We start from the raw sequence: 18875 nt of genomic DNA, 5'->3' as shown, positions 1-18875 counted from the left end.
AACATTTACCTCGACAGTTCAGGGATATCCGCATTAAATAAAAAGGAGGGCTGGCATATTAAGAATTGCTCGTTTTAATTTATGCCCCCACACTTGCCTCGAGTGAGTCTTTCTTAACATCCAGAAAATGCCCATATGGGCTGAGATTTTAGAGATAGTGCTAAAACTCGGGTTCAAGGAAAAGCACACTAGCAAATAAAATAGCCTCGATGGCTCTGGAGACCCGTAGGTGGGAGAAGCAAATACCTCCGGTATGCCCATAACCAGTTCTCTCACATAGCTCGCTTCAGTGAGCGAATGAATTGTTCTGAGGACTCTCGGTGGAGGGGAAGAATTGAAAGCGTCTACAGATGGAAGCCCAGGTGTGTGTGTGTGTGTGTTGTGTGTGTCATCTCCGTGTGTTGGATGTGACAAGAACAGGAACTCATGTTAGTTCACTGTCTGCTTCCTCAAACCTAATGCCTGACAAAGGCAAGAGAGCACTCATGCATGATTTTGGTGTAATATCCATATAAGCTGGGGTCGAGAGGTGTAAACTTGCTTAAGACAAAGTTCGTGCCCTAGTTTCCCCCTCCCAACAACGTCTGGGAAGACATCAGACTAAAGTGACTGGTGGTCGCTTTAGTAAAGCAAAGCATCCAGTCGAGATGCAGATTGCTTTAGGAAAAAAGGGAAAAAGACAAGACAGGAGCCCCATCGTTGAGGGCAAGTCAAATCTTTGGTATATTTGCTGCTGTATAGACAGTTTTGTAGAATAAGCTCCCAGTGGGACTTCTGGCGTTTATAGTTTTAGAATCTCGCAGCAGCACTCTCTCCCTCTCCGGGGAACAAGGGGAGATTTGCATATGTAGCCTAGGGAGAGGGCCGGCCCAAATTTGCAGGGCGACTCTCCTCTGGTGATGCTTGCCAACTTTGCCGAAGCCTGGACCGTGCGCGGTCAGAATTTCAGAGCACGTGACAGATTTGCAGCAAGTAGCCTGGGGCCACTTTTCTGGCGGGCAGTTTTGCTTAGCCCGCGGCCGGCCTGTTCTGTAGAGAGCGCTCTATCGCCCCGTTCCTGCTGCGGCAGGGGTCGCCCAAACCTCGCAGAAGGCGGGACGCAGCACGTGGGTGGCGACGGCTTCCCGCGCGAGCTTCCCGTGCGAGCTTCTCCCGTGGCGGCGGGCTCCGAAGCGCGTCCCCGCGCGCCCCCAGCTCTCCCGGGCCGCAGGCACAGCCCCGCCCGGCCTGCCAGCCACTCCTCCTCCGCCTCCCTCCGGGACTTTTACTTTCAGTTTCCCTAAAGCTGCCCTCGACCCTCGCGGAGGACGCACGCCGCCCTGGGCTCCTGGCCGCCGCCGTGGGAACGGTAACTTGGGCCGCCATCGCGGCTTTCCCGCCCCTCTTCCGCGCGCTCCCTCCTCCCGCGCGTCCCCGCCCCAGGTCCCCCTCCCTTCCTCCCTCCCGTAGGCTCGCAGAACCTGCTTGGAGGCACGGTGGCTCAGAAGGCTCTCCACGCCCCTGCCCAAGCTGGCTTTGCGCGGCTCTGCGGTCCCTTGGCCTCCTGGCCCGGGGTTTCGCGACATCCGGTGCCATTCCGGATGTAACAGGGAAGAAAGAGCGGGTGTAGAGCTGTAGATGTGGTTGTTTGAACCCGCACCGACTACCTTGTCAGACAGGCCGGGACGCTTAGGCGCCTGGTCCATTCGATGGGAATCTTGGGGGGTCCTGGTGGCCTGTGCTCAGGGAAGAGGGAGTCTGGTGCATAGACAAAGCGCTTGAACTAGTCTTTCTTGTTGGTGGACTCTTGCACTGGGACTCTTAAAGTGGCCGGTGAAAAACTGGCCGGCCACGCTTGTCAGTATGGGCTCTGGCGACACCTCACCCTTACTCTTTGGCCTTTCGGTTTTATGGAAAAGTACGTTTATTAGTAGGGGCAGGTGGTGTTCATAAGCAGTTCACAGGCCCTTCTCTTGAGCTGGGCTTACTGACGAGGCCCTGGTTTTCTGTTGACTTCTGTTTCTTCCTTCAGAGTTTGGCCAGCCCGACCTTACACCCCACTCCATATTGTCAAGTCCTAATAATCTGCGACTTTGCAGCCTCCTACAGGACATGGGCAAAGTCTCTGGTTACCTAACCATGTGAACCTCAGGTGGCACTGGTGGGTAGGGTGGAGGCCTCAGGACTTTTTCACTTAATGAGGAATGTATTTGGGCAGGAGGTGAGCCTGTTGGACATCTCTGTGCTAGGGAAGCAGACAGCCTGTTCCCTCAGGAATATCCTGAGGGCGTTCGGGCAGTATCCTGACCCACCTCAGTGACTTGCTTCACATCTGTTCTAGTCTGCTTTCTCTTGCTGGGATAAATACCATGACCACGGAGAGGAAAGGCTTTATTCCATTTGACTATTCAGATCGCGGTTTGTCTTTGAGGGAAGTCGAGGCAGGAACCTAGAGGCAGGAAATCTGAATACTCAACTCAGCTAGAATTCGTCCACAGCCCAGACCCAACTGCCTGTGGATGGTGCCACTACAGTTGGTTGGGCCCTCCCTCACTAGCCGTTAGTCAAGACTCTTCCCCACAGACATAGCCACAGGCCAATCTGATCTGGGCAGCTCCTCAAGTGAGAATTCCTGTTCCCAGGTGACTCTAGGCTGAGTTAACTTAACAATAAAAAAAAAAAACACCAAACCTAGATATCACACCTGTAAGTGTAGGTCTGGGTATGCTCTCAGGACAGGTGGCATCCCAGCGGCCTGCAAATAGGAGCTGCTGTGTAAGCTGCCACGCTGTAAGACAGGCATTTGGGGTAGCCAGGGAGTAGCTGGACATAGTATTTTCTAAGCAACCTCTTGGGAACTAACACTCAGAGCCCCCATGGCTTCCTGATGGATCCCATCTTGGCCCCTCGTGTAGGGGGCTAGCCTTCCAACACAAGGAGCCCACTTGTTGGGGGACCACTTACAGCCAGACCATAACAGCAGGCATCGCACATCTTACATCATTTAAAGGAGACATTCCATGTCTCTTTACAGCGGGCAAGCACTGTCTCTGTAATGACTGAACTTTGCAGCCCCTGGAAAAGGGGCAGGTAGAGAAGTCATGCTAGGAACCCTAACCCCCAAAGGTTGAGACCCTCCGCTCTAGAGCAGTTTGGGCTCCTGGTTCTGAAGTCTCAGTTCACCTGTGGCAGAGCACCATGGCAACCAGGTGTTGATTCCCCCTGACAGACGGGAATCAGGGAGAGGCTGCTGGAGGGGTCCAGGTACACACTACCCTTGCAGGAACTCCCAGTGCCCTGTCTCCTCCAGAGAGGCCGCAGCTCCAGAAGCTTCCAGTGCACCACCAGCCGGAGACCAGGCAAGCCTGAGCAACCCTTGAGTCTGTAGGAGACTCCTTTCACTTTGAGGCTCAACAATAGGGTATTGGCTTTATGGCTTAGAGGTAAAAAGGAGGAGGGTCTCAGTATTTCTTCTGAGGATGCATCAGCAACAGGAACCTCCCCAGGAGACCTCACTTGGGGGTCTCCTAGCAGCAGGATGCTGGGGACTTTGGGGGGGAAGGGGCACACCAAATCTAAACCAGCCAGATCTTTTGTGCATTCATTCATTCATTCGTTCATTCATTCATTCTAACTGGATGTTGCTGTCCTGGTGTGTGAATTCTTCTGTATACCCTCTCTCCTCAGTTTTGGGGTTAGCCTTTTGATATACACATTTTCTACATCCGTCCATTGGTCTTAAAATGTGTCCCTGTGTTGCATCTCCTTAAGGAAAGAGATGGGAGATGAACCATCAGAGGCTCCCTGCTGCTCACAGTTCTGCGAGTCTGACCTCTCAGTGCTGGAATCTCTTCTGGCACCTACACTTCCTGGATGTAGTCTGGCTTGTGGGGAATGGCCAGGGCTGGAGTTTCTAGGGCAGGATCAGAGCTGGAACCTCCTATCCTGGAGTCATAAGGACGTGTGTGTGTGTGTGTGTGTGTGTGTGTATGTGTGTGTGTGTATTCTCCCTCTCTCTCTCTCTCTCTCTCTCTCTCTCTCCTCCCCCTCCTTCTCTCCTCTTCTTCCCTCTCTCCCTCTCTCTGTTTTATGGATCTTTGGTTTAACCCTTAAGATTAAATTTGGCAAAAGAATCAAGGCTTAAGACCACAAGGCTTAAGACCTTATCTTTTCTTGGTAGGTTTTAACAAAACTTTGACTTGTTAACTTTGAAAGATATTTGAACGCACGCCTTGCTGATGGCCCTGCACCGATGAAATGTATGTGAAACTGCCGGGGTCTTCCATGCCCGGCCTCTGCTTCTTTCCTCTCTGCTGACATAAAACACACTTGGGGCCTGATCTGAAAGATTTGTGTCCTGAGCAGAACCATGTTGGTGACTGTGGTAAGGCTTGTGATGTGCAGAGAGACATGGCGGCCATCTGATTTCTCCTGGCCACTGCGGATGTGACCCCAGGTTCCTTCCTGACTCAGTTCTTTGTCCTTCCCCTTCCCCCCTCCCCTCCGTTGTTCTCCCCCATCTCTGTCATCTGCTGGAAGATAATGTCACAGTGAGACTTTACAGCTCCAGTCCGCAGAGCTGCTGCTGCCTGGCCTGCATGGCTGTCCCTCTCTGAGACTGCATTTCCAACTCCAGATGTCATTCCTTTTATTTTTTAAAGATTTATTTATTTATTTTATGTATATAAGTACACTGTAGCTGGACAGATGGTTGTGAGCCATCATGTGGTTGCTGGGACTTGAACTCAGGACCTCTGCTCTCTCCAGCTCTACTCACTCCAACTCAAAGATTTATTTATTTATTATATGTAGGTACACTGTAGCTGTCTTCAGACACACCCGAAGAAGGCATCAGATCTCATTATGGATAGTTGTGAGCCACCGTGTGGTGACTGGGATTTGAACTCAGGACCTTCGGAAGAGCAGTCAGTGCTCTTAACCACTGAGCCATCTCTCCAGACCCTAGATGGCATTTCTTGTCCCATTCTGTAATAAAGGATGGTCTATAAAAACAGACGCCATCTTCTTTTCCAACCAAGTGAAAACATCCCTAGGCCAACCCTTCAGGGACAGTTTGCTCATACTGTCCCTGCAGGCGGAGGCCTCCTGCCCCCGCGCTCACGGCTCAGAGCACAGAAAGCTGAAGTTTGCCAGTTGCCTTTGGTTGCTGACAGTGAACGAGTATTTGATTTGTGAGCAGTGATTCCAATATGGAGTCTCCCTGGACCAGCTGTGTCTTGTTTAGCTAGTTCTGTTCCCGTGGGGGTATTCATTTCTTCCAGCCTTCCACTCAATATTTATTTAATAAGCACCTTCTGCGTGCCAGATGCCTCTACCACAATGAGTTTATGTTGTCCTGCGGGAGCCAGGCAATTAGCAAAGCACAAATAAATGGAAAATAAATACAAGAGCCAAGCAGGCAGTGAGCAGGATAAACGGGCAGGTAGTGAACGCTGTGTCCGCTCACTGGGGGAAAGCAGGCAGAGGCCAGATGTAACAGGTAGACTTCCCTCACAGAAACAAGGGGCCGTCTCCTAGGGCGTGAAGGGCCTTGGAATCCAAGGAGGCGGGTTAAACAACTGAATTTTTAAATAGCGAAGATCACTTGAAGATGTGTGTGTATCTGGTGTGTATGTGTACGTGTGTGTACATGTATGATTACAGACCAGAGGTCGGCCTCAGGTGTCACTCCAAGACGTGTCCTACTATGTGTAACTCTTCCCTGGAACTGCCAGTTCAGCTAGGCTGGTTTGACAGTGAGACTCTGGCATCCACAGGTGTGGGAACTGGACTGGGGTGACAAGCACATGCTGCCATTGTGGGATCGGACTCCAGGCCTCGCTCACCCGTGCGACGTTGAGCTGTCCCCGTAAGCGTCGTGAAGGTTCTTGAGCAGGAGATTCATTTGTGGGCAGTCCACTTGTGTAAAGTGAAGCTTGTGTACACACACACACACACACACAGCCGCCCCTACAGTGCAGAGCTCTGTGACTTGGAGTTACCACTGCTGTTGAAGTGTGTGGAGTGATGCCAGGCTAGGTATGAGCATCTGTGACCTGCCGAGAACTTAGGGGGCTGATTGTTACGAACCTGACAGAACCTACACAGTTTATTGTACACACGTTTAACAGAGCCGTGGGAGCTGGAGCAGAAGCTCTGGGGTTTTGGTTTCTTCGAGTTGGTTACTTGGTCTTTGGAAGGAGGCCATCCATAGAATTGGCACTGACGTATCGGATTGCACTATCACATTGATGGTGCAGCAACTCTGAAGCTTAGATACAAAGCTGCTCACCCCTACGTTTAATTCATTAAGGGCTATGTCACCTGAAAATGCTAAAAGAATGAGGGCTGTAGTTGTTAGAGTGTTGTTCATGTGTGAAGACCTGCGTTCAGTTCCTAACACGCACATACAGAGCCTGGAGCCTCCCCACACAGTTGAGCCTGGTGGATCCTTGGGGTTCCCTGGCCGGCCAGCCTACGGGGAGATCCAGGCCAGCAGGGGAACCTGGCTGAAAACACACAGAGACAGCCTAGGGAGTGACGTCCAAGGCTGACCTGCAGCATGCATGCGCGCACACACACACACACACACACAACTTGTTCACACATGAACGCACACATAATCACAAGGCTAAGCCACCACCCTGCATCTCTGTTTTCCTGGTTTGGTTTTCCTCCTAGATGACAGATGATCAGGACTGTGCTGCGGAGCTGGAAGAGGTGGATTCTTCCAGTGAAGACGGAGTTGACGCCAAGCCAGACCGCTCCTCCGCCATCAGCTTCATCCTCCGGTAAGTTCTCTTCTTGCCTGGACTCAGCCATTTAGACCCACTTCACACCGGAGGGGAGGGGACACTCAGGAAAGGAGGCTCCAGGAAGGCAGGAAGTGTCCCCTCAGGACTGTGCTGTGGTGGCTCCTGCTCACAGCTGAGTGCTTGAGAGACAGTCTCCAGGAGTGAAAACCTGCTCTCTTTAGAGCGAGGCTGGGGCTTTGGATGCCTGTCCGTAAGGAACATGGCTGCCGGATAGCCGAGTTTGGGTTCTAGGAATAGCAGGTGCCAGGGCAGCTTGCTCCTGGGATGAAGCTGGAGCCCTCCATGCACATCCCTACCTTTCCTCAGTTCATGAATTACTCATATTATCACATTTAATCCATACATATTCCTGGGGGATGTGTCCCTTGTCGATGCCAACTGGTGGTTAGGGAAACTGAGGCACTAAGGTTTCATCACTTTTGTATCAGGTCAGTAATAGATGGTTGTGCTGAAACTAGTGTCCAGACAGTACCAGTTGCACTTACGTGAAGGGATTTCTAGTTAAAAAGACTGCTGGGCGAACAAGGGGACCCAGTGTTTCAAGCCTACCAACTGGCCAGTATATATCCCCTGGACTCACATGGTGGAAAGAACTGACTTCTCCCCAAGTTCTTTGACTGCCACAAGTATACAATTAAATAAGTAACATAATTTAAGAGGAAGGCTGCAGGGGACCCTTATACCTTTTTATGATCAGGGACATGTCTTCATATCCTGAAGGTCAAGAACACCCCTCTAATCCCTACCCCCTTCCCCTCTTTTCATCCCCCAACCCCCCTCCCATCACCCCACCCTGGGTCTACAACTTCACCTTCTGAAGTTTCAATTACTCATCAATCATGATCTGAAATTGTTAAAGACTCCAGAAATAAGAACTCATTGATTTCTAAGTGGCACATTGCTCATTTCACAAAGTGGTGAGACAGAGTCTGATGTCACGCCACTGTCCCGTGCAAGATGTGTCATCTCTCTGTGCAGGATGTCAGCCACCAAGTCGTGGCTCAGGCTATGACAGCTCTATGCTTGGGTTATCCCGTTTATTTAATAATTCCTCCAAAATGCCGGTTCTTAATGCTGCAGTCCCTATATGCCCAGAGGGTGCACACAGAGTTTCTTTCTTTAAGCGGAAGTTCTCAACCAGCAAGGAAATAAAAGCCTGTGCTAAAGTTGCTGAGTTCAGGACTTTTTCAGGGGCCTGGGGAGATGCCTGTGTGGTTACTCACTTACCGTGTAAGCATGATGTCAAGAATTCCAATTCCCAGAACTCATGTAGTAGGTGGGTGCTGGCCTAGCCTGCCCGTAGTTCCAGCCTTCTTTGGCAGAGACAGAGGAATCCACAGAGCAAGCTGGCTGGTGAGACTAGCCTTACTGTGAGCTCTGGAGTTGAATGAGACATTCTGCCTCAGGGAAGAAGGGGGAAGAGCCTTGGGTGCTAATTCCTGACAGCCTAGGGCCTCAACACACACACACACACACACACACACACACAGCATACACAGGCATGCACACACAAACACACACACACACACACACACACACAATGAAAATAGAAAGGGGAGAAGAAGAAAGGATCTTCTATTGTGAAGCTGTAAACAAAGGAGATGTAGTAAGATGCTGTGCTGTTCACGCTTCCAGCCTGTCCACCATGCTGGTGACATCATCACGGTGGAAAAGGCACCGGACAATAGGGTTTGGTTTTGCCTGTGGGTTGAAGGGCCCCATCAGTGGTTCTGGAATGCATGCCCCACTGGTAAGAAGGGACCACAGTGCTTCCTAAGCCATTCCCACTGGACACAGACCGCGAGGGCATGATGGCTGAAGCTGGACTCTGGGCAGTGCTAAGAAAGGGGAGAGCTGACTCATGAGGCTTCCCCTGAAACCCTCCAGAGACAGCTGCAGGTCATACCGTCCCAGACGAAAATAGGACTCAGGAGAGTAGTCCCCAGTGCAGCGGGCTTGAATTTCCATGGGTGTCACCTGAGTTCAGGAGTTCCAAATAATATGGCTCCAACTAATGGGGACTTTCAAAAGCCTGGTGAATTGGCCCAGGCTAACCTATTTCCCAGAGAAAGCCACTTAGAGGAGTAGCCTTCAAGGGTTAAATGTCACATTCTGACACTGCACCCTTGTACAGCTTAAGACATGACTATTTAGACAATGTAAAAACAATTATTAATATTCTGTGTATATTAATGCTGGAAATTAATATAATAGCAGTTATTCCTTAACCAGCTAGTTCCCAACTAACCACAGAGACCTTTTACTATTTCAGAGCTTAGCGACCACCTAGCCCCATCCAGCCATGTGGGTTGCTGAACCTTCCAGACCGATAGTCACATCTCTCTTATCTTACATCTCCTGGTGAAAGGGCCTTCCTCTTTCTTCTACCCAGAGTTTCTCTTTCCCTCTCAGGAATTCCTGTCTTCCTCTTCCTACTGCCCAATTACAGGCTCTAGTCTTTTATTGACCAGTGAACTTGGAGAGCAAGGTTTGCACAGCAAAAGCTGTTGTTCAGGAGAATTGGAGTGTCTCGAGGTAGCCTGATCTCGGGGTACAGAATTTCACACACGAATATATAGCAGCCACAGACCAACCCAACAAGACAGTCGCAAAGGATGTCTCACTTTTGATTGTTCAGGGGAAAAGACAAGTAAGAATTGTTTAACCATCAGTAGAGTCTTGGAGCATTGTACTTCTCAGAAGATAGGAAAAGAAATTGTGTGGTAACCAATGACGCTGGAGCACCTTGTCTTTGTGCGTCTGATGCGTCTAAACAGGAAGTGATCACAGCCATCCGTGTTTCATTGAAACCACTTTGGTGGACAGAATTTTATCTCATTTTTTACTCTTCCATTTGCCTTTTTTTTTTTAATCCTCTCTCTCGAGCCTTTTGTTTTATTCTTTCTGATCGAGTCATTTGAAAGTCTTCTGTTCCTCACCCAAGCGCGCAGCTGTGGATACTGCCCACGCTATCGTGTGATTGTATGTGATTGAAGGCGTTTTCTAGTTCTCCTCCTGAGTGTTATACGGAATTCATCCTCAACTAAGCTCCTGGTCCATTATTGCTCCAGATAAGTCATTAGATTATTACCTTCTTAGTCATCAGGATGATTAAGTAGGAATTGCAGATGATACTGAACTTGCAGACTTTAAAAATGGCTCTTAATAATGAAATATACTCGGTGTTGGATAAGAGAGCCAGTGTCTCTTTGCTTATCTTCCATTTTTAGACATGGAATCACTGGAGAGTCATGAATAGATTCATGAGACGAAAGAATGTCACAATAGCAATGCCACCTAATTCTTGAATTCCTTCTGTGTTCTGTACTGACAATGGCAGCTCAGTCAGGCGCTTCCTCGCGTTCAGAATCTAGAATTGGGAGTCACCTGGACCGCACCGCAGTTTCCAGGAAGGTCATCAGGGGTCTGTGTCGAAGCTCCTCCAGCAGTTGTTTCTGAGGCTGATTATCTTTTACTTAGAGGCAAATCCGTTTAACTCAAAAAGGAAGCACATATAAACATTCAAAACTATTCTTTGTAAGGGATTTATGTATGTGCGCATGCGTGCTGCATTAGTCACACCAAGCTGCTCACAGCATGCATTCGCTCGTGCATATATGGCGGCAGTGTGCAAAATTTGCAAAGCCAGCTCGTCAAGCAGTTACCCCCACATAGGCTCTTTCTCATTAGAGCTCTGAAACCATTTTTCATTCAGTTAATGTCTTACTAGGCATCCTGTGACAGTCTCCAAGTGTAAGTTCTCAGCTGTAACTGGAAAGATGGGGCAGGGCTAGGGAGGGGAGCATGGAGCTCAGCTCCAGTTTCCTCCTGATCCAGTGCTTGCTCCACTCCTGAGACTCTGGGTCTGCCTTGAGGGAATGGGTGGGGCGGTGGGGCTGACCGATGCAGTGTCACTAAGCTGGTCCCATTCTATCCTGAATCCTAAATGAATGGAATTCTTCAGGATGTTTTCCAGTGCCTAATTGGATTTGGCACAATCCAAACCTGAGTTCCAAATGCCAACTTCCCCCTTCTCATATGTAACAGGAAACCCCACTTGCCCTGTTATGGGGTGTCTGGGCCCTCTGCAGCATATTAAGAATGGTTCTGCCAGCTACCCAGTAGAGATGGGAGGATGGGAAAGGGGGACCCACACCATTGGAAGTGGAGAATCTGGCCGTACATTTGCATAAAGCAAATGACTAAGGCCTTTGGGAAAACTGGGACTTCTGCTTGAAGACCCAGGCCTTGGCAAAGCTGTTTTGCAAAATTAGATGTAGTCTGTGACGTGCCCTCTCCATCTTTGGAAAGTGATCAAGCACGGGTCACCTGGTTCAGGTCTACTGTACACAGTAGATGTCAACGTCAGAGCTCATGTAATCAAAGTGAACACTTCGGTGTGCCCTTGCATGGGATCTAATACATGCTGGTTTTCTTAAATGCTGATTTTGTTGTGTCAAGTATAAGACAGGACTGTTGAATTATTAAATAATTGTGAAATATTAGTTTATTTTTTCAGCTTTTTTTAGGCATCTGACTCTTTAAATCAGGGCTTCTTAAAGTCTTTCCACCTATGACCCAAGAATTTTTATGTCTTCAAGTGTGTGTGTGTGTGTGTGTGTGTGTACTGGCTCAACCCACCAGCTCCTGGGTAGTGATGAAGACTTGTATTTATTTATGAAAGCTTGGGCTATTTCTCAACTTGTTCATATAACTTAATTAATCCATTTATTCTGATCTAAGTTCTGGCATGTGGTGCACTAGTTACCTCTGATAAATCCCACTTCCTCTGGCTGGCTGGCGAATCTACCTCTCTCTCTTTCCCAGAGTTCCCATCTTTGCCCAGAAGTCCCGCCCCTCCTCTCCTGCTTTGCTATAGGCTGCTCAATTCTGTCAACCAATCAGAAGGTGATGGAGAAGATGTTTATAAAACACTGAGACAGGTGATTCTTCATAAAAATAAAATACCAGAGTCCCAGTACTCAACACTGCCATTACAGAAATCAGCATTTGAATAATACAGAAATAACTTCTATGCACTGAACAAGAGGCACAAGAGATTATACCAGTGTGTGTGTGCATGTACTTACATGTGGGTGTACCTATAGGTATAGGTATAGAAAAAGCAAATGTTTACTACTAAATTAATCCAGGAGTTTAAGGCTAGGAAGACAGTCCAGTCTTGATGTGCATATGACACAAGCATGAGGTCCTGAGTTCTACTGTTGCCAGTACTGTGTAAATGCAGTGTAAATCCATGTCATTAAGATGCAGTTAGGGTTTGCCTGGTATGGTGTCATGACTTACAGTCTCAGGTCTAGAGAAGTGGAGACGGCAGGGCAGGTCGCTGGGGCTCACTGGCCAGCGTCAGAAACCAAGGTAGGAGGATCCTGAGGAACATCACTTGAGGTTACCCTCTGGCTTACACACACACACACACACACACACACACATATGCACTTACACTTACACATACACAGTCACCTGGATCTGGATGCACATACACACTTATACACACACACAGAGTCACCTGGACCACATATTCACTTAAATACACATGTACACAGTCATCTGGACACACAGTGGACTCATGTCACACTCGCACATTAAAATAATTTATTTAAAATAAGTCCTTGGCAGATATGTAACTTTGCCAGTTATCAAAGCTGGAAGTGAGTCTGTAGTTATAAGATAGATGTGCCTGATTATTTTATTTCTCGGTTGAGGGAGGCATGGTGGTGCAAGCTTTAATACGGGAGGTTGATGCAAGCGGATCCCAGAGTTCGAGGCCAGCCCCGTCTACAAAGAGAAACCCTGTCTCAAAAAACAAACAACAGCAACAACAAAAAGAAATCTTAGCTGAGTATTTGATACTACAGAACCTAAAAGATCTTCAAGTTCCCCAGAGTTGCTGTGTTGATTTTAAAATTCTCAAGGCTAACAATACCACTTTACCCACGTATAGTACAAAGCTATCCAAGTGCATGTAAGGCAGTTGTAGAAATGGTTGGAAATTCTGTTCTAACCCCAAGCTAAAAATTCTTTTATGAAACACACATCAGTAAGTCACATAGCAGTTTCAAACATTCCAACACAAGCCAATCTAAAGCTACACCAATTGAACACTTTAGTGTGATAATGAGAATATATTTACTTTATAGTATTTTGTTTTATTGTGTTTATTAGGGTTTTCATTATTGTTTTGTTTTTATGTTTTGTCCTTTTGAAACGGGGTCTTTCTGTTTAGCCTTAGCTGTCCTGACACTTGCAGTGTAGACCAGTCTGACCTTGAACTCAGAGAAATCCACCTGCTTTGCCACTGGAAGTGTTAGGATTAGAGGCGTGCCCGGCCACACCTGCCTGAGAGTAAGAAAAAAAATGTGAAGTCTGTTTTCTGTAATTAAAACATTATGGTTCCCTAAGACAGAAAGCTTCGTGTGTACGTAGGGATGCTGCAGTTCACTACACACGGTAGTCTTGAATCTGAGCCAGGGTGTGTTCAGCCTGGGTTCACAGTGCAGAGTACACCAGGTGGACCAACCCCGCCCAAAGCTCCTCCAGTCCACTATTTGACTGTCCACCAGTTTCTGGTCTGTATGTGAGAAACTTTCTACTATTGCCAAAATGGTTCTGTTCCCGCTGCTCAGTTACACAACTACATATAAAGGGGGTTGTGACTTCAAGAACTGGGTGTTAAATAAAACACTGTCCACCTGCTAGGAGGAAATCTGTGTAAGTAAAATACACTTAGGATCTGTAATGTCCCTTAATTCACTTTGATATTTTTCTGACCTAAGATAGAAGGTTTTTTCATCTATTAAAGTTCCCTTTGCTTTAAAATGACACTTCAGATCCCATAATTAATTATATTACTACCCTCATGTCTTAAGTATTTATAGAGTGACGTGACATTGCCATGAGTCATTATATTACTACCCTCATGTCTTAAATATTTATAGAGTGAATAGGGAAGTAAGTCCCTTGCAACAAGCGTCATAGTTTGGCTGTTTTTTGTTTTTGTTCTTTGAGATGGTCTTATTTGTAGCCCAGGTTAGCCTCTAGATTCCAGCCCTCCTCCCTCTACCTCCCAGATCCCTGGAAATAGGCGGTCATCCCTGTTCCTAGCCCTAAGTGCCATTAGAGGCTGAGCCAGGACTTGGAACTGTTGGCCATGTGCCTCTCTTACCTGACCACCTGTGCCTTTATAACCTCGGTTCTGTGAGGGTCTTGGGCCCCTGCAGTGGGAAGCAAGGTCATTGTGGGGCTGCTGGGTGGAGCTAAACTGAGGCACTTTGGAATTGGTCCTCTGACCAGGAAGTCATTTCTGGGCTTTCACAATAGGGTAATTTGATCTGTCACAGCTGTAAAGAAAATGCCAGCTCCTCAGAGCTGCCTCAGGCTACTACCCAGGATTGCAGGGAAGGAGGTAGCCTGCAGCAAGAGAGGCCTTGTCCTGTCTGGCCATCAGAGTCAGGTGTGGACAGTCTCCAGCCCACCAGCCCCGTGGAGTTAAGAATATATGTGAGTGTGTGACCCAACACAGTGTTACTTAAAACATTGTGAGGTTTTGGATATGTTTGTTTGTTTGTTTGTTTTAGCAACGTTTTTTGTTTTTTTTTTGTAACTTGATTGGACTGCATGCTTCTGAGTGTGAACTTTGTAGGTATAAAGTTGAGTCAAGATCTCAGAGGGTTAGAGGGTTGGAATGCCTGGTAGTTGACCTGGAAGTCAGGTGGGTGGGGCAGGGCAGCCAGACCCCAGGGTGCCTCCTCAGCAGAAAGCAGCAGAGCTTGGGTGGCCAAGCCTGTGCCTCCACTTCTACCTGGCTGCCAAAGCTCTGTGGAAGAGAGAGAACTTGAGGAAAGCAGAGTCTGATCCGCAGAGATGGTTACGCTGGGGGGGGGGGGGAGCGCATAAAAAGTACAGCTATGTTAAACTTATCCCTGACTAGCTTACAAATAAATCAGAATTGGACTGTGGCTATTTTATTCAGCTTTGACAATTACTGGGAGTAACCCCTAATCTACTCTTCTAATTGCTGGCCTGGCCGCCTCCCCAGCAGTGTACCCCAGATACCTGCTGTATCTCCTGGCCATGTACTCAAGGCCCGTCTCCCCACGTGGCAGCTCCCTCCTCTCCTCCTGGTCTCTCCTCTCTTCTCCCCCTTCTCCACGCCCAACCAGATCACTCCAAACCCACCTACTTCTAATCCCCCCAGCAAACTGGCCACCCCAATTTTATTTAACCAAGTTTTAAATCTAGGAACAAGGTTTGCACAACATAAGCTTGCAAAGGTGAGAATTCTCTCATAGGCTCTGACCTTCAGGTACAGAATTTAGCATTACAGTACACAGCCATAGAGCAAACCACAGAGGCAGAGGCTTGCAGAATGGACTGGCTGGGGACTGATTCCTGGGAAGATTGGTGTTCAGTGATTGGCAGTGAGTGGTGGAAGGTGATAGAGATTTGTAGATTGTGGGTTGATGATAGAAAACAGATCGTAGATAGCCAGACAGAAGATAGATAGATAAATGAATGGATGGATGGATAGATAGATAGATAGATAGATACTTAGTTACTACTTCACTGCTGTGAAGAGAAACCATGACCAGGGCAACTTATAGAAGAGAGAGTTTATTGGGACTGAGAGTTCCAGGGTGTAGGGAAGTCTTTAACCTGAGTCTTTTTTGCTAAAATGTAACTGTGGGGACCTTATTGTGGCACTATCCTGCACAGATTGGAGGTACAGGGACTCCTTCCTACTTTCTCTGTCAACAGTCTAGGAAATTCTTTGTTTCTCTTTTCTTTTTTTAAAAGATGATTGATAGATTGATTGATCAATTGATTGAATGATATGAATACACTGTAGCTGTCTTCAGACACACCAGAAGAATGTATCAGATCCCATTACAGATGGTTGTGAACCACCATGTGGTTGCTGGGAATTGAACTCAGGCCCTCTGGAAGAGCAGTCAGTGCTTTTAACTGCTGAGCCATCTCTCCAGCCCTGGAGTCCTGTTTGTTTTTCAAGACAGGATTTCTATGTGTAGATCGGGGTGTCCTGGAACTCACTTTGTACTTCCAGGCTGTCCTCCAACTCAGAAATCCACTTGCCTCTGCCTCTTGAGTGCTGGGATCAAGGGCGTGCACCACCGCTGCCCTGCAGTCTCAGGGACTTTGGAAACCCATCATCACTGGGTGCAGGTGCTCTGGGGAAGTGTGACTGACTCCTCAGGATATCTCTAGCCACACAAGCAGTGCCTTCTCTCCCCATCCATCCCTTGTCTCAGGCTCCTCATCAGGCCGGACTGTGGCAGGAGACAGTAGCACTCCACAGCTGGCCCTAATTAAGAGCCTAATTAAGAACACCCCCCCCCCCCACCACCACCACTGCCTGGAGAACCCACAGTTAAGGCCTTCACATCCTCTTGCTCTTTTGTGTTGTGGCCACTAGATGGCAGAACCACATTGTTTTATTCTGTATCGGGTGTCACTGGCCTTTAATAATCCAAACTGTCCTTTACTTAAAGTTCATATATTACTATTAACATGTTTTTCTTACTTTATGATTATTAAAAAGCAGTTGTGAAACACAGAAAAACACAAAAGGAAAAAGACCAGAGATGGTTTTAGGACTCGTAAAGCATAGCTCTTAAGCTCTCCAGAAGAAATCGCTAAGGCAGTCTACATTAAATATGAATCACCGTTGATAGCACAAGGTCCAGTGCCCTCAAGGTCCTGAATGGAGCCCTCTCTGAAGGCAGCAATGACCCTGGAGCAGCTGGAGGCCATCAGCTACAGTCTGTGAGACATGCAGTCTCTACCGTGGCCTTGAGCTAAAATTTTCTAAAATGCTTGGGCATATCCACAGAAAATAAAATATAATTGCTGGGCATAGGACTAGAAACCCTGAGAGGCCGGGGAAGGAAGGCCTGAGGAGGAACTAGAATTGTGAGTTTGCAGGGCATCGCCAGGGGGCGCTGGAGGGCCAGCAAGATGAGATGGTCAGGCCAGACCAGTGATAGGTTCTGCCTGGAACATTGGGTAAGCCACCAGATAGGCACAGGATCGTCTTGGTGGTGTGAGCACAGAAAGTCCCTGGCTGTCCAAAGCAGGAGCAGTCTGCCCACCCCTGGAAAAAGTTGTATTCTGACCTGCAAAATCAAAAGCTTGGGTGAAGGTCACACAAGGTCAGAATTCAAGAAAATACTGCAGAGTAGTGAACAGACTTCACCCATTGTCAGTGCCCTAAGCCTCTCCAGCCCTCCCATGTCCCTGGCCGAGAGTCTCCGTGCCCATCCCATCCGAGGCAGAGGACAGGAACAAAGGCTGCCCCTCTGAATCTGATAAACGCCTTTCTGCAGGCTCGGTCACATGGCTCCTCCAGCCTTCGTCCCCTAGGGGGTGTTCAGTAAATGGCAGTTGGTTCTCATTCCTTTTCCCATCCTCTAGTCGGGGTTTCTCCAGTAGCATGTGTTCTATATAAACAGCTCCCTATTTAAAAACGTGTTGCTTGTGTAATTATAAGAACGGTCAGGTGGCTGCCTCCTTCATGCGGGAGGGAAGGAGGGAAACTCAGAGAACAACGCTTGTAATGAATAGACAAGAAAGAAGAGGCCGGACTGCCCCCCATTCCAAAGACTGTGTGCTAAATCAAGCATGCTAGAACGTGTTCCCGTGAAGGCAGAGGCACCCGCCGATCAGAAGATGCCAGGACTGAGCACCCTAAAAGATAGGAACTTAATTAAACCCACGGCGTTTAGTTCTCAGTATAAAAACCTTCCTCTTGAGCTCTAGGATACTGGGTGCCTAAGGCCCACTTTTATTTTAAAGTTATAAAGCTTTGTCGCTGAATTGGACACTCAAAGGTCTCCCAGAAATGCCAGTGGAGGTTTGGTGGAATCAAACAGGCTCCCCCGTTCCCATCCCGGCTCCGTCTCTCACTCACTAGTTGAGAGACTGTGGAAACCGCAAGGTCCCCTTAACCTCCGTCTCTTCAGTCTTCGTTTGCACTGGATTGAGAATTTAATAACTGACTCAGTTTCTTAAGTTCCCGAATGAACCTGATGAGGAAGAGATGGGCTCTGGAAGGAAGACCCCCTTACGGGGTGATTTGTGATTTGTCAGTCTCGTTTCTGTATGAAGAAGGAAAGTGAGGTAGAATATTACACATTGTCTCAGGTCCTCAGAGAGGATGCAGGCCCAACTCAGAATACAGTGTGCCTAACCATACATCGACCCTATGTCCACCCACACATCAACCATACATCAAATGTCACCCACGACTGCAGACAGAAGGGCTCAAACACACCCGTCCGCTGACAACTTTTTTATTTTCACCCAGTGGTACCAAAAAATAAATTTCTCTTGCACACTGTTCTCTCTCTCTCTCTCTCTCTCTCTCTCTCTCTCTCTCTCTCTCTCTCTCTCTCTCCATCACCACAGCTAAGGGACAGTGTGTGGATGGCTGCTATGGTAGGGCTGACAGTGACCCTCCAGTAAAGAGAGACATGGTTACCTGTCAGGAGCAATCCCAAATCACTGACGCATGGTCCCAGAGTCCAGAGGTGTGAGGCCACAGCGCCTGTCCACAAGGTGACCCTCCCAGGTACCTCAGGCTCAGCCATAGTAGGAAAATAGAAAGAAAATGGAAAGTAAATCAGGGTTCAAATTGCCTTTGTCTGAGACAGGGTCAGTTACACAGAGCAAGTTTATTTGGGTCTGTGGTCCTGAGGGGTGAGAACAGGATGCTAGCTAGCTTCTGCCCAGCCTATGTATGGACAGTGTGCCATGAGAACCCGGTCCCTAAAGAACTGTGTTGTCAACTCTCGGAGGTCCCACCCACCACCTCCTAGTTACGTAGTAATTCTGCTGTTAAGAGTCAAGACCAGTCTGGTCTACAGAGTGAGTTCCAGGACAGCCAGGGCTACACAGAGAAACCTTGTCTCAAAAAACAATAACAAAAGAAATGATGTGGGCCAGAGCAAAACACATCCACCTGGAGACAGAAACTTAAAAACCACTAGTAACAAAAAGATACGCTTAGCAGAGGACCAGAATCAATGCCCAGAACCCCATATG

The 18875-nt window shown here is 48.1% G+C and overlaps 1 protein-coding gene across 1 annotated transcript in view; it reads left to right on the top strand.

The window, feature by feature from the left end:
- The first annotated feature begins 1018 nt into the window (after positions 1-1018).
- Casp7 (caspase 7) overlaps positions 1019-18875 on the top strand; it is a 36880-nt gene continuing 19023 nt past the window's right edge. The window contains exons 1-2 of the mRNA XM_052182992.1: positions 1019-1348; positions 6661-6770. Coding sequence (XP_052038952.1) covers positions 6661-6770 — 110 coding nt within the window. The 5' untranslated portion in view covers positions 1019-1348. The remainder of the gene's footprint in view (positions 1349-6660; positions 6771-18875) is intronic.

This window comes from Apodemus sylvaticus, chromosome 1, assembly GCF_947179515.1.
Source record: "Apodemus sylvaticus chromosome 1, mApoSyl1.1, whole genome shotgun sequence".
NCBI classification, from domain to species: Eukaryota; Metazoa; Chordata; class Mammalia; order Rodentia; family Muridae; genus Apodemus; species Apodemus sylvaticus.
Note: the sequence above shows the minus strand (reverse complement) of the source record. Positions and strands in the feature narration are given on the sequence as shown.